The sequence below is a fragment of the Oncorhynchus masou genome, chromosome 25, assembly GCF_036934945.1.
Source record: "Oncorhynchus masou masou isolate Uvic2021 chromosome 25, UVic_Omas_1.1, whole genome shotgun sequence".
Classification (NCBI taxonomy): domain Eukaryota; kingdom Metazoa; phylum Chordata; class Actinopteri; order Salmoniformes; family Salmonidae; genus Oncorhynchus; species Oncorhynchus masou.
The window spans coordinates 36,823,194-36,839,739 of NC_088236.1; the positions used below are offsets into that span (position 1 = coordinate 36,823,194).

A 16,546-nucleotide genomic window follows, 5' to 3' on the forward strand; every position below is an offset into this window, starting at 1 on the left:
ACATTCAACACCATAGTGCCCTCCAAGCTCATCACTAAGCACAGGACCCTGGGACTGAACACCTCCCTCTGCAACTGGATCCTGGACTTCCTGACGAGCCGACCCCAGGTAGTGTGGGTAGGCATCATCCCCTCCCCCACACTGACCCTTCACACGGGGGCCCCACAGGGGTGTGTGTTTAGTCCCCTCCTGTACTCCCTGTTCACCCACGGTTGTGGGTCATGCACGAATCTAAGACAATCATCAAGTTTGCTGACGAAACAACAGTAGTAGGCCTGATCACCTGCGATGATGAGACAGGTCAGTGACCTGGCAGTGTGGTGGCGGGACAACAACCTCTCCCTTAACGTCAGTAAGACCAACGATCTGATTGTGGACTATATGAAATTGGGGGGCGAGCACAAACCCATCCACATCGACGGGGCTGCAGTGGAGAGGGTCGAGAGCTTCAAGTTCCTCATTGTCCACATCACTTAAAATGGTCCCCACACACACAGTCGTGTAGAAGTCAGGAGGTTGAAAAAGTTTGGCATGGGCCATCAAATCCTTAAAAAGTTCTACAGCTGCACCATTGAGAGCTTCTTGACTGGCTGCATCACTGCTTGGTATGGCAACAGCACCGCCCTCGATTACATGGTGCTACAGAGGGTGGTGCAGACAGCCCAGTACATCACTGGGGCCGAGCTACCTGCCATCCAGGACCTTTATATCAGGCGGTGTAATAGGAATTCCCTGAAAATCATTAAAGACTCTATCCACCCAAGCCATAGACTGTCCTCTCTGCTTCCGCACGGCAAGAGCTACCGGTGCATCTGTTCTGACAGCAACAGGCTCCTGACCAGTTTCTATGCTAAGACTGCTAAATGCACAATTCCAAGCGGCTGGAATGGTATGAAGCTCGCCACCGTTGGACTCTGGAGCAGTGGAAATGCATTCTCTGGAGTGATGCTTCACCATCTGGCAGTCCAACAGACTAATATTTGTTTGGCAGATGCCGGGAGAATGCTACCTGCCCCAATGCATGGTGTCAACTGTAAGGTTTGGTGGAGGAGGAATAATGGTCTGGGTCTGTTTTTCATCGTTCAGGCGAGGCCCCTTAGTTCCAGTGAAGAGAAATCTTAATGCTACAGCATACAATGATATCCTAGACAATTCTGTGCTTCCAGCTTTGTGGCAATAGTTTGGGGAAGGCCCTTTCCTGTTTCAGCATGACAATTCCCCCGTGCACAAAGCGAGGTCCGTGCAGAAATGTTTTTTTGAGATCGGTGTGGAAGAACTTGACTGGCCTGCACAGAGCCCTGACTTCAACCTCATCGAACACCTTTGGGATGAATTGGATCGCCGACTTCGTGCTAGGCCTAATCACCCAACATCAGTGCCTGACCTCACTAACACTCTTGTGGCTGAATGGAAGCAATTCCCTGCAGCAATGTTCCAACATCTAGTGGAAAGCCTTCCCAGAAGAGTGGCGGCTGTTATAGCAGCAATGGGGGGACCAACTCCATATTAATGTCCATGATTTTGGAATGAGATGTTCGATGAGCAGGTGTCCACATACTTTTGGCCATGTGGTGCATCTACCTCTGTCATGCACATTGTGAATAAGGTATTGGAACTGACCCTGTATATCGCTTTTTACTTTCTCGTGTTCTTCTTATTTTTATTTATCGTGTTTTTGTTCTACCTCATGTAATTCTTTTGTACTACAAAAAGGCATTTCACTGTACTTGTGCATGTGACATTAACTGGAAACTAATCTGTGGGGGTGGATGTGACCCCGGAGCCTGTTGGAGAGTGAGGACAGCCCTCATTAAGGCAAGCTCACTTCACACCCCTATCCTTCACCATCTATCTTACCGACTCACAATTTATATCACCATTATGCTGTATGCCATTGCTTAGAGAAGGAACATATTTGTTGTGTGTTTTAAAAGAGAGAGATTAACTGTAGATGTGTTTGCGGTGTAGAGTGGGTTATGTCTCATTGGTTGTGTCAACTTGCTCTATTAAAATGGGCTGTGACTTTTTGTGATACAGAATCTATAGTCTTCTCCATATGAATGTGGTTTGAAGTTGTGAATATTTTACATTGGGTGTTTGTGGTTTATGTGTAGATGTTATTGAGAAAGAAAAGGGGGTATGTCTATTCCTGTTATACAGGATAGTCATTGCCTCCCAACTCAAAAGGAATTTGCCAGTATGCTTGGCCAAACAGGAAAGGGAGGGGGAGGGGAGGGAGGAGCAACAAACTAAATACTACCCTTTGTTACTCTGTTTCGGGAAATGCAAAAAAAACGAACAATAAGCTCTTTCCAATTGACATTTGATTCAATTAACATTTCAGAAAACAGCTTTACATGATCACTATTGTTGTGTCCTGGCCTTTGTTGGGATCACCCCTAATGAATACACTTCTCATATATGTCTTGTGGTTATTTCTATTCATCTTCTTAGATAGAGTTGTGAACATTCCCTCAAACATTTTAATAGTTTTTAAGAAATAAGCAAAAAAATGACACAAGGAGTCAACTGGGATTCAACTGATGTTATGTGACAGAAAGCGCTGATGTCGCCCAGCCAGTGTTCTCTCTCTGTGTGCTCAGCCTGTTGTGCAAGAGCAGACAGTGGGCCACATATATAACCTCCCTCATTGTTTAACCAGATAAAGCAGGGCTGTTTGGGATTTAGATTAGCAGCGATACAAGGAACAGAAGCCATAAACCAGGCCTGGGACATCCATGAGACATGTGGAGATAGCCTCTACCTGACCTGACCTGTTGAAGAACAGTCATAATGCCTCTCCACATCGCCCTAATAACTAGCCAAGTAAATTGCAGGCAACATTATCCCCGCCGTCTCCTGTGACTTCAAAGTTAAAGGCAAAATTGCTGATTATGCTGTTCATCTTCACTGTGTGCAGGGGGGGGGGGGGTGAAGGTACTAAGGTCAAGGGTGACATATGGCCAGTTCCCATGGCCGAGCTCCCCACTCATCATCATCAGGCTTGGTTTCCTACTAGCATTGACAAACTGAGGTTATGCCCTTCAAAACATGTAAACAGAGGACATTTCCTTCAGAAGTACAGATTTGCCAAAAACATACAGTATGGCATCTGCCTGTGCCAAGTATATCCTATTAAAGTGTAGAATGGTGCATTGACGGCATGACTAACAATCTCCGTATTTCTAGCATATGAAATCAAAGTGCAATAACACAAACAAACAACATTTGACCTAATAGCAGTTGTGAGTAGTGCATATAAACATAGATTTAATATACAGTAAAGTGTGGAGTAACCTTGACATAGTGACATATGGCGTGAGACTCTTTAGGGTATTACTGTAAAGTATTACTGTAAAGTCCCTGTGGAGTAACCTTGACATAGTGACATATGGTGTGAGACTCTTTAGGGTATTACTGTAAAGTATTACTGTAAAGTCCCTGTGTAGTAACCTTGACATAGTGACATATGGCGTGAGACTCTTTAGGGTATTACTGTAAAGTATTACTGTAAAGTAATCTTGGAGACGGCGAGACTTGTCTTTGGCTATTACACTACTAGAGCAGGTCTGTCGATGGAGCAGCAATCTGCTATATTACCAATGGTGTAAAGTGCTTAAGTAAGAATACATTAAAGTACTACTTAAGTCATTTTTTGGGGTATCTGTACTTTGCTATTTATATTTTTGACAACTTTTACTTTTACTTCACTACGTTCCTAAAGAGAATATTGTACTTTTTACTCCATACATTTTCAAATGTTACATTTTGAGTGCTTAGCAGGACAGGACAATAGTCAAATTCACAGACTTATCAAGATAACTCGTGGTCATCCCTACTGCCTCTGGCTTGGCGGACTCACTAAGCACAAATGCATCTTTTGTAAATAATCTCTGAGTGTTTGAGTGTTCCCCTGGCTATCAGTAAATTTTAAAAACAAGAAAATGGTGCTGTCTGCTTTGCTTAATATAAGGAATTTTAAGTGATTTTTACTTTTGATACTTGAGTATACTTTAGCAATTACATTTACTTTTGATGCTTAAGCATTTTTAAAACCAAATACTTTTAGACTTTTACTCAAGTAGTATTTTACTAGCTGACTTTCACTTTTACTTGAGTGACTTTCCACTAAGGTATCTATACTTTTACTCAAGTATAACAATTGTATACTTTTTCCACCACTGTATATTATTACTACGACGGATTTCAAGTTTGAAGTTTTAATGTCACATGCACAGGTACAGTGAAATGCCTTGCAAGCTCTAAACCCAACAATGCAGTAATCAATAACAATGTAATATAAAACTTATAAGGTAGAACTAAAACCCACAGGAAATAAAAATAAGAAATAGGAAGAACACGAGAAAGTAAGCAAGCATACTATATACAGGGTCAGTCTGTTCCAGTACCATATTTACAATGTGCAGGGATCCTGGAGTGATGGAGATAGATATGGTGACTGGGAATCGAGATATATGATGAACCGAGTAGCAGCAGCGTATATGATGACTGTATGTGAGTGGTTGTGCTTGTGTGTAGAGTCAGTGTCTGTGTGTGTGAATGTGTGTGAGCAAGTGATGAACTGAGTGTTTGTGTGCGTGAGTGAGTGTGCATAAAGATAAAATAAAATAAAATACAAGGGTCAACTCAGATAGTCCGTGTAGCCATTTTGTTAGCTATTTAGCAGACTTCTGGCTTTGGGGATAGAAGCTGTTCAGGAGCCTGTTGGTGACAGAATTGATGCACCGGTGCCGACTGCTTTGCTTGATGTAAGGAATTTTATACAGGTGTCGAAGGCAGTGTGGAGTGCAATTGAGATTGCGTTTTCTATGGATCTGTTGGGGCGGTATGCAAATTGGAGTGGGTCTAGGGTGGCTGGGATGATGGAGTTGATGTGTGCCACAACCAGCCTCTCAAAGCACTTCATAATTACGTCTTAATAATTACGGATGTGAGTGCTAGAGGGTGGTAGATGGTGATGATCTTAAAAGATTTGGGGATTACAGACTGGGTCAAGGAGAGGTTGAAAGTTACAGTGAATATGCCTGCCAGCTGTTCTGCGCATGCTATAAGAACGAGCCCTGGAATACCGTCGGGCTTTGCGGCTGTTGACCTGATTATAGACCTTACTCATGTCAGCCTCACAGGGTGGGATCACCCAGTCTTCTGGGTCGGTGGCGGCCCTCACACCCAGCACAGTGTTGTTATTGTCGAAGCGTGCATAAATGCATTGATTTTGTCTGGTAGAGAGGCATCATTGGGCAGATCACGGCTGGGTCTTCCTTTGTAATCGGTAATAGACGGTAGCCCCTGCCACATGCGGTGGGTGTTGGAGCCTGAGTAATAAGAATCCACCTTATTCCTATATTGTCCTTTTGCTCGTTTGATGACTCTGCGGAGGTCATAGTGGGACGTCTTGTGCTTGTTCCTGTCCTCAGCCGTAGCCTCAGGGTGGTCTGTGATAGCCCTGAGTCCCGTAGCCCTGTGCTTTAGTTTAGCGCCAACCTCAGTGTTAATCCAGAGCTTTTGATTGGGGAAGCAGCGGTCCTTCACCATGGAGACAACGCCAATACATTTCTTAATGCCAGCTTGTTATTTTTCTTGTCCTGGGGTGGAATGTATACAACAGTCATGATAACAGCTGAAAACTCCCTTGGTAGGTTAGAAGGGTCGGCATTTGACCATCAGGTATTCCAAAACGGGTGAACAATGACACTTCCACCGCGCTCGAGTCAGCACAGCAGTTGTTGTTGATGAAAAGGCAAACTCCTCCCCCTCTCAATTTCCCTGAATCCACTGTCCTGTCTGCATGGTGAATGAAGACTTCATCGAGTTTGATAGCCATGTGTATCTTGTCCAAGAGCCATGTTTCAGAAAAGCAGAGAATACGGCAGTTTCTAGAGTCCCATTGGTAGCAAATCCGCGATCAGAGGTTATCCATCTTATTATCAAGTGACTGTATGTTGGCCAGTAGAATGGAGGGAAGAGGTGGCCGGTTTTGCCTTCACCAGGATCCCCCCCCCCCTCTCTTGCCTCTGTAACGACGGCATTTCCACTTGAGTAGCCTGAAAATTGGGTCGGAATTTTAGAAAGAGCCCAGGGTAGATGATTCAAGTAAGTTCTTGATACTGACTGATACGACGACGTACTACTACTACTACTATAACTGATACTAGTACTATTACTATACTTATACTACTACTAGAACCACTACCATGACTGATACTACTACTACTAGGGGGTAACAATGGTCACTGACAACCCCATCTACACATGATAACATCTACATTTCTCTGTCCTTGTATTCCACCTGTTAGGTTCTCCAACAAGTAACCAAAAATTGTCGCTCAAACAGAAGGGGGAACTAACAAAGAGTAAATAACAACAATCAAAATGAAACGTGTGGGATTCTAGGAGGGGTTCTGAAAGACATTAATTAATGGGGGTGTCCACAAACGCTTCCAACTTCATCAATGGCTTTTTAAAATGTTATTAGCCTGTGTGTTTATGCAATTTTCAAAATGATTCCACCAATCTTACAACCCTTTGGGTGGATGTCAGTGAAAGAAACTCTACCACAAAAGTGTATTTTGAACACTTAAATATCTGGGCCCTAAAAAACACCCACCATGAACGGCCACTAAATTTGCCAAATAAGAGGCAAACAAAATCAAATCAACACGAAATTTAAAGACAGACAACAAACTAAAAAGTGGAGCAAAATTAAAACTAGGACGATCAGATAAAGGATTGTTTTTTACAAATCAAAATAGAAAACGCCAACTAAAGGTGTTAACCCTCCAAATAGCTCAAGCCAACTGGAGCACTGGGCCAGCCGCTCTTAAATAGGTGAAACACCTTCTGACTAATGAGATGACAAGCCAGCTCAGGTGTAACACATACTGACTAACGAGTTGACAGCAATCGTTGCACCCAGTGTGCTAACGTCCAACCTCAAAATATAATTGGAAAAACCAAAGCCTGTAACAGCTCTCTCGCTCTCGCTGTGTGTGTCTCTCTGTCTCTTAATTCAATTCAAAGAGGCTTTATTGTAATGGAAAATGTGTTTACATTGTCAAAGCAAGTGAAATAAACAAACAAATTTAACAACAACAAAAAACAATTAGAGTAAAAATATTTAATGTACAGTGTTTAAGCAATATGCAAATAAAAATAATTGTAGTATGAATAGTGGGGGAAGATAAATAAACAGATAAGTATTGGTGGTATTTACAATGTTGTTTGTGCTCAACTGGTTGCTCTTTTCTCATGGGAATGGGCCACAAATCTTGCTGCTGTGATTGCACATTGTGGTATTTTGCCTAATAGATATGAGAGTTTATATCAATGTTGGATTCGTTTTCAAATTGTTTGTGGGTCTGTTTGATCTGTAGGAAATGTGATCTATAATGTGGTCATACCTTTGGCAGGAGGTTAGGAAGTGCAGCTCAGTTTCCACCTCATTTTGTGGACAGTGAGCACAACAATAAGTTGGGTGAATTTTGGCCCATTCCTCCTGACAGAGCTGGTATAACTGAGTCAGGTTTGTAGGCCTCTTTGCTCACACCCACTTTTTCAGTTCTGCCCACATAATTTTCTATAGGATTGAGATCAGGGCTTTGTGATGGCCACTCCAATATCTTGACTTTGTTGCCCTTAACCTCTAGTGACACGCCATCCCGTGAACGGGACCGTGGTCATCATCTGACACTAATTAGCATAACGCAACGGACATAAATATTCCTAGAAAATATTCCTATTCATGAAAATCACAAATAAAATATATTGAGACACAGCTTAGCCTTTTGGTAAACACCCTGTCATCTCAGATTTACAGTCAAAGCTAGACAAGCATTTGTGTAAGTTTATCGATAGCCTAGCATAGCATTTTGTCCAGCAAGCAGAAGTAACTTGGTCATGGAAATCAGAAAAGCAATCAAGTTAAATCGTTTACCTTTGATGAGCTTCGGATGTTTTCACTCACGAGACTCCCAGTTAGATAGCAACTCCCAGTTAGATATTCCAAAAATATTATTTTTGTAGGCGAAATAGCTCCGTTTGTTCTTCAAGTTTGGCTGAGAAATCGCCCAGAAATTGCAGTCACGAAAACGGCGAAAAATATTCCAAATTAGCTCCATAATATTGACAGAAACATGGCAAACATCGTTTAAAATCAATCCTCAAGGTGTTTCTCAAATATCTATTCAATAATATATCCATCAGGACAATTAGTTTTTCAGTAGGACCGATTGGAGTAATGGCTACCTCTGTATTTTACGTGAGAGTCACCCTGGGAGCCATCAGGTGACCACTTGTGCAATGTAGCCGCCTACGGGTATTCTTCAACATAAATGCGTAAAACTACGTCACAATGCTGTAGACACCTTCGGGAATACGGAGAAAGAGTAATCTGGTTGATAGCCCATTCACTGCTCAATAGGGATGCATTGGAACACAGTGCTTTCAAAACATGAGGCACTTCCGGATTGGATTTTTCTCAGGCTTTCACCTGCAACATCAGTTCTGTTTTACTCACAGACAATATTTTTACAGTTTTGGAAACTTTAGAGTGTTTTCTATCCTAAGCTGTCAATTATATGCATATTCTAGCATCTTGTCCTGACAAAATATCCCGTTTTACTACGGGAAAGTTTTTTTTTCCAAAAATGAAAAAACTGCCCCCTTGTCACAAATTAAGCCATTTTGCTAAAACTTTGGAAGTATGCTTGGGGTCATTGTCCATTTGGAAGACTAATTTGCGACCAAGCTTTAACTTCCTGACTGATGTCTTGAGATGTTGCTTCAATATATCCACATAATTTTCCTACCTAATGATGACATCTATTTTGTGAAGAGAACCAGTCCCTCCTGCAGCAAACTACCCCCACAACATGATGCTGCCACCCCTGTGCTTCACGGTTGGGATGGTGTTCTTTGGCTTGTAAGCCTCCCCCTTTTTCCTCCAAACATAACGATGGTCATTATGGCCAAACAGTTCTATTTTCATCAGACCAGAGGAAATTTCTCCCAAACATTTCTCCAAAAAGACAGATTATGATGTCATGGCTTTCGAAGTTTCTGCTAATTGACATAATTTGTCCCCATGTGCAGTTGCAAACCGTAGTCTGGCTTTTTTATGGCGGTTTTGGAGCAGTGGCTTCTTCTTTGTAGAGCGTTCTTTCAGGTTATGTCGATATAGGACCCGTTTTACTGTGGATATATATACTTTTGTATCTGTTTACTCCAGAATTTTCACAAGGTCCTTTGCTGTTGTTCTGCGATTGATTTGCACTTTTCGCACCAAAGTACGTTCACCTCTAGGAGACAGAACTCGTCTCCTTCCTGAACGGTATGACGGCTACGTGATCCCATGGTGTTTATACTGGCACACTATTGTTTGTACAGATGAACGTGGTACGTTCAGGCATTTGGAAATTGCTCCCAAGGATGAACCAGACTTGTGGAGGTATACATTTCTTTTCTGAGGTCTTGGCTGATTTCTTTAGATTTTGCCATGATGTCAAGCAAGGCCTTGAGGCCTTGAGTTTGAAACTAGGCCTTGAAATACATTCACAGGTACACTCAAATTATGTCAATTAGCCTATCAGAAACTTCTAAAGCCATGACATCATTTTGTGGAATTTTCCAAGCTGTTTGAAGGCACAGTCAACTTAGTGTATGTAAACTTATGACCCACTGGAATTGTGATACAGTGTATGATAAGTGAAATAATCTGTCTGTAAACAATTGTTGGAAAAATTACTTGTGTCATGCAGAAAGTAGATATCCTAACCGACAAAAATTATAGTTTTTGTGGAGTAGTTGAAAAACCAGTTTTAATGACTCCAACCTAAGTGTATGTAAACTTCCGACTTCAACTGTATATGTTTGTTGCCAATTTTAAAAGCACACATTTTATAATGTCTTAAGTTTGTCCTCCAACACCACTTTCCATCAATTTGTATAGCAGACCCTCATGCCAAATTGAGTCAAAAGCTTTTTTGAAATCAACAAAGCATGACTTTGTTTTTGTTTTGGCTTGTTTGTTTGTCAATAAGGGTGTGCAGGGTGTATACCTGAACTGAGGATAATGTTGAAGAGTTTAAGAATAGCCTATTTGAATTTGTGGTCTGTATCATTTTGTTTAGTATACTGTCAACACCGCAGGCCTTTTGGGGTTGGGAGGTTTGTATTTTGTCCTGTAGCTCATCCAATGTAATTTGAGAATCCAATGGATTCTGGTCGTCTTTAATAACTGACTCTCTAAGTTTTGTAAATTATCATGTATTTGTTTTTATTCTTGGTTCTTTGTTATATGGCCGAAAAGGTTTGAGAAGTGGTTTATCCATACATCTCCATTTTGGATAGGTAGCTCTTCATGTTGTTGTTTGTTTAGTGTCTTCCAGTTTTCCCAGTGATTTTATTCTATGGATTCTTCAATCACATTGAGCACTTTTCTGTCATGCTATTACTTATTTTTTTCTTAGTGTATTTCTGTACTGTTTTAGAGTTTCCACATAGCCAATATTTTTTGCGTCTCTGTGTTTTTGGTTGGATATGTTTCTCAATTTATTTTTAAGGTTTTTGCATGCTTCATTAAAGCATTTCTCATTGTTGTTAGTTTTCTTTTAGGTTTTCTACTTGAATTTTAATGTGATATGTTAGCTGATAGGTCAGTTATACTGTTCATGCTTCCTACTGCAAAGTTTACACCTTCAATATTGCTGCGCTCTCTCTTGGTCTCTCCCTCTCCTCCATGGCATTTGAATGTGAAAAGCCTCTTATGTGTGACTTACTTAGGTAGGTCATTAGCATTGGCATGGGGGGTGGGCTGTGGGGCTGTGGGAGAGTGAACAAGTGGCTGCAGCATTAGCAGGGTGGAGTTCGGGAGGGTGGGCTGAGACCTGACTGGACAGGACAAGGGTGATCCTAGGAGAAGATTGTAATGGGTATAGAATCATTAGGGTAGCAGGGTACAGGGTAGCAGGATAGCAGTAGAGTATGCGGTCCACTGGTTCAGAACTAGACCATTCATAACATGGCTAATTAGAGAGGACACTGGAGGAGGAAACCCCAGTGGATTTGTAAGGCATGACCAAAGAATTCACAAAACTAGTTCTAGGAGTACATTATACCAAGCAATTCATTGGGGAACTGTATGAGTGGCTGAATGTTGTGATGTTGCTCTGTGGGCTCATTTGCTGGGGTATATTTGTAACATGAAATGTTGGATCATTATTGTGGACGGAAACACACGCCTGCAGGAACAGATAAATATCATTCATATCTTATCTTGTACTTTTTAAGCCATTTCTAGAGGCTTTGTGTGATTTCTTCCTTTGCACTGTTCCTGGTTTGATACCTAGCACTGACACATTGGTTAACTCTATTTGTTTCCTATTGACAAAATGGCTCAATTAGTTAATGTCCGTGTATGTTGTCAGCTTGAACCTGTTTATGCTTGAACGTGCACTTTGGTCCTCTGTGAAAAGTGCCAGAGGCAGAGGGAGGGGAGGCTAATTTGGCCAGGGAAAGCATTGTTCATCAACAGAGAAAATAGTACTATCAGTTCCACTCAGATAACCCTTAGTCGTCATTGGACCTCAAGCCAAGCCGTGACCCCATGGCTTGAACTCTGTGGTCATGTGACCAGGCAGTAAAGTGGCCAGTGGTGCTGGCTTAAAAGACTATGCTCAGAGAGAGGGCAGGCTGTGGAGGGAGGAGGTTGTATGTCAGAGCGAGAGAGAGCAAGAGGGAGAACAAGAGAGAGAGAGAGAGAAGAGTCATGAGGCCAAGGCTCCCATGCCCTGTGGCTTTTTTTTAGCTGAATCTGTGCTTGAATGGCGTCCTGGCAAACTGGGAGAAGCATGAAATGGATACATGGGAAGGTAAGGGAGGATGCGAGAGTGAAAGGGGTTGGGTCTGTTGCCTTTATGGCTCATACTCTATGCACCCCTAAATATGCATGTATAAATGAGAGAACAGGCTAGCATTTGGTCGGTGCAAATCATTTTGGTTTCCTTTTTTTTGGCATCATCAGATTCGCTAGCATTCTGGCTAAGCACTTTGTTTTCATTCCATATGTTTAGCAATAGATGAGGAGCATTCTGGAGTTGAACAAATAATAAATCAATGAAGTATGTTGTTGTTCCACGGAGGATTTTAAACAACATGATATTGAGAAAAATACAATAAACATAATGTTTATTTGTTAAATGAAATTTAGACAATGGTTGTGTCAAATTATTTTCTTTGTTTCCTATTTTCTTCTTGGAAAAAAGGACTGGTTACAAACCCACTATGTAATTATATTTTGACCAGTTTGTTATTTTTGTTGCAGCTATACTTGCCAAGGTATACATGTGATATATTTATTTCAAATATGTTTTTGTATTTTGTTGAATAATCAATTAATTTATATGAATTAGTGAATACAATATTGTACAATATTGTTCAAAGTCTTTTCAGAGTATTTCAATATATTTCATTATGTGTGTTAATTTGGGTGTAGTAGTGTATTTGTGTGTATTGGTATGTATATAGTTGATTGTGTTGTTGTGTCCTGCTGAGTGAAGTTACATATGTATTGATCTGTGGTATGTGTCTGTGGCCCATCTGGAAAAGGTTTTGTCCCCAGTCAGCATTGTTTATGTGATAGAGGAGAGGTTAGGATTGCTTCACTGGGCAGTTTTAACCCCCAGGGTTAACCCAGCTGTGACTACCTTCCCAAACCTAACACAGTTTCACTTTATTTCACTTCATGGCAGGGTATAATAAGTAGCTAATGTACTGCCTCTCACTGACTGTTGGAGTTTGTACAATATTTTAAGTTGATACAAATACCTTTAGTGTAAGTTAATGGAAATTGCTCATTTACAGCCAAAACCAATCCACTCAGTCAGACTAACTATAATGTCCTTAGACTTTGCAGATGGCTCAGACCTCTGCAATGTTCTCATGTCTCTTTCCCAGGTTAGTTACAAATCAATGTAGTGTTTGTTGGGACACAGTGAGGAGATTTTTTTTGGTATGGAACATCTTTTCAATGTGGAATCAGTCATATTATTTCATACATAAGTTGACTTGTAACTCAGTGTTACCACAGTTTCCACCAGGAGCTGTTATAGAGACACCATGTTGAATGGACAACCAGATCAAGAGTTCTTTGCTGGGCATTACTTGTTTGATAATGGTTATACATTTTAGCAGATACTCTCATCCAGAGCAATTTATAGTAATGAGCACATACATTTTCATACTTTCTTTCTGTACTGGTCCCCCGTGGGAGTTGAACCCACAACCCTGGCATTGCAAGCACCATGCTCGACCAACTGAGCCACATGGGTATGTGATAGTCATTGTCATCATTAATCTAGTGGTTTAACTATCAGCAAGCTTCATCTGAATTGTTCCCTTTACGAATTCTCTGGGAACATTTCTCTCATGTTTCATATTGTCTCTTAAAGATGCACTATGCAGAAATCGCTCAGCCATTTCCTGGTTGCAACAGTTTGAATAGTTCCCCTAATTTAATTTCATGTGACCAAACAAGCAAGTATAGTGTAGAGAATAATTGTACCATCTAAACCGCTGTGAAGTATATTTTCCAAACATTTTGTATTTGAAGCTAGTACACCAAACTGAAATTAAAAGACACAAAAACTAAATTTAAGAACGGGAAGCATAGAAAGAGCACACATAGAACAAATCTACCGGTCCTTAGACTTGCTTTCATTGAGAATGACAGGCTAATAACTCATATTTCCATGTGAATTTGGTCGGATCGCCCAAAAAGTTACATATTGCAGCTTAAAGAGTTGTATTTTCTGGGAAGGGAGGGGTTACTGTATCTGCTCCCTCCCCCATGCTAATCCTATCCAGTCAGCGTTAGAGGTTGTGTTTCTTCTGCAGCTGAAGGAGGGTTAAATCCAATCAGTCTTTTATAATGCTAAGTAGCCCACTGATGCCTTTCCTGTCTCTCAACACACCACGTCACTCTGGACTTGCCAGGAAGTCCTTTTTCTTACAAATTCTGGTTGGGGGGAAGTGTGTGTGTGTGTGTGTGTGTGGGGATGAGGGGGTAGGGGGATAGGGGCTGTGTGTGTGAAGATCAATAAGAGTGGGGGAGGTCAGGAATCGTGGCTTCTGTAATGCAGGCTAAATATAGCTAATGCCAAAGCCTCTTATTATGGCCGTCTAGGGCCTTTTCGATCATTCCATTCAAACCTTTATTTGAGTTCTGATCCAGACAAACCAAACCATCAAGTCCACCATATCTCAGACTTTTGTCTCCAAGGGAAGTGTTATTTAAACTACCAGTACCCATCCCCCGATGCATACGCACTTGAAATCTAACACAAACACCATCTGATACCCGTTATGAACAAAGGACCTAGTTTGACCTGATAACTTTATTGATTTTTGAAATCTTACTACAACCCCCTTACACACACACACACACACACACACACACACACACACACACACACACACACACACACACACACACACACACACACACACACACACATAGAGATAATATAAAGTGCTTGATTGCATTATAAGGTGCATTTCCCCAATACAGGAAGAGTCTGGTCATAGGAAAGATGGGTGGGAGTTAGCCTGCTGAACCTGTTAGCCTGCTTATTCTGCCTCTAGCAAGCCTCAAGTCATACTGAGGACTTTTGGGGGAAACAGACTTTTATTAAAGAGGGAGTTTATATGGCCCAGTGTTACAAGCGCCTGTGTTGTTAAATACCACCATGTGGTTCATATTGGATTGTGCTGACTGTTTAGGCTCCACATTAACAAGCACACTGTCAAACTGCTGCACTGGAGCTCTGCAAGCATACTCATGTTTGACAGCAAAGAAATAGTATTAAAATATGAAAAATGTCCTACTTTTGTCACTGGTTGGTTGAAACATTACATTTGGACTTTTATTGAACACTATAGTAATTATATAATCGCTCTGACATAGTGTGCTCCATTCTGTGAAGAGAATCAATTAGATATGTGTCAATGGTCATGTTGAATTTAAAGATTTTGATGAGTGGCATTTTCTTGATGTATTTTAGGGAATGATTTGTAACTGTTGCCACTGCTGAGAACCCAAGGAGCTGTGATGCAGAGAAATAGCCAAACATGTCAATGAATATTGATTACATTCCAATAATGAGATCAAAGACCTTCAAATGTACCTTTAGGAAATCAATGGCCCTCTCAAAAGTGTTTATGTTAGGGCAGAATGTAGAAGTTGACAGGAGAAAACATAGTGAGCTCTCTCTTCTATCTGTTGTCTCAAGACTTGTTGCTGTTTAGGACAAAAGATAATTCAAGACAGCATTACCCTTCATTCTGTTACTGATTCATTTGTGTACTTAATAAATGTTTTGGAATGAGCTGGATTATGGAAATCAGAAACAACATTTACTTTAATGGAATCTCGGAAATATCTAACAAACTAGTGACTAATACAGTATTAATTAGCATATAATTAACATGGTATCTGGCTGGAGTCTAATTACCCAAATGTTAATGACCCAGGCTATAATCCCTGGTAAGATCTCAGCCCTCCGCCCTGAGACAGTACTGTGTGAGAGGGGTACATTTTATCCAGTATGCGATGTCAACAGGCCAACATTGACATGACAATGAGCCAAATCTACAACAGCATAGAAGTAAAAAATATTAACATAACACTATGGAGACAGAGAGAGACCAAACAGCATGGTGACTGACTGTTAGAACCAATATGGGCCAGAGATACACCTTTCTATCTTCCTACTATCTCACCACCGGCGGAGAAGAGGTTTTCGGAGTGGGCTTCTAGTCCGACTCAGGAGGCGTGCACACCATCCACGCGCTTCCTAGTATATTACTCGCTAATGTAGACAAACTCATGGCGAGGATCTCCTTCCAGAGAGACATCAGGGACTGTTTCACAGAATCATGGCTCTCTCGGGATATACTGTTACCGTCCATACAGCCAGCTGGGTTCTCAGTTCATTGAGCAGACAGGGATAAAGAGTTCTCTGGGAAGAAGAAAAGCGGTGGTGTATGTTTCATGATTAACTACTCATGGTGTGATTGTGATAACATACAGAAACTCAAGTCATTTTGTTCACCCGACCTAGAATACCTCAAATACAAACCATACTACCTCCCAAGAGAATTCTCTTCGATTATAGTCACAGCCGTGTATATTCCCCCTCAAGCTGATACCACGACGGCCCTCAGGGAACTACACTGGACTTTATGCAAACTGGAACCCACATATCCTGAGGCCACATTTATTGTAGCTGGGGATTTTAACAAAGCAAATTTGAGGAAAATGCTACAAAAGTTCTATCAACACATTGACTGTAGTACTCACTTAGGAAAAACACTAGACCGCCAGTGAGATGCCTACAAGGCCCTTCCCTGCCCTTCCTTCAGATCAGATCACGACTCCCATTTTGCTCATCCCTTTCTATTGGCTCTTCTGACAAATCGGAATCCATGCTCCAAGATTGTTTTGATCTCGCGGACTGAGATATGTTCCGGG

General features: G+C 41.3%; 1 protein-coding gene across 2 annotated transcripts in view; it reads left to right on the forward strand.

Moving 5' to 3' along the window:
- Positions 1 to 16,546, forward strand: part of LOC135514247 (nuclear receptor subfamily 6 group A member 1-A-like) — a 111,294-nt gene that overhangs the window by 64,353 nt on the left and 30,395 nt on the right. The window contains exon 1 of one of the 2 annotated variants that reach the window (XM_064937589.1): positions 11,702 to 11,888. The exons of the other annotated variant lie outside the window; for it this stretch is intronic. Within the exon in view, the coding sequence (XP_064793661.1) occupies positions 11,873 to 11,888 (16 nt within the window). The 5' untranslated portion in view covers positions 11,702 to 11,872. Of the gene's footprint in view, positions 1 to 11,701; positions 11,889 to 16,546 lie in introns of those variants that run through there. 2 annotated transcript variants of the gene reach the window in all.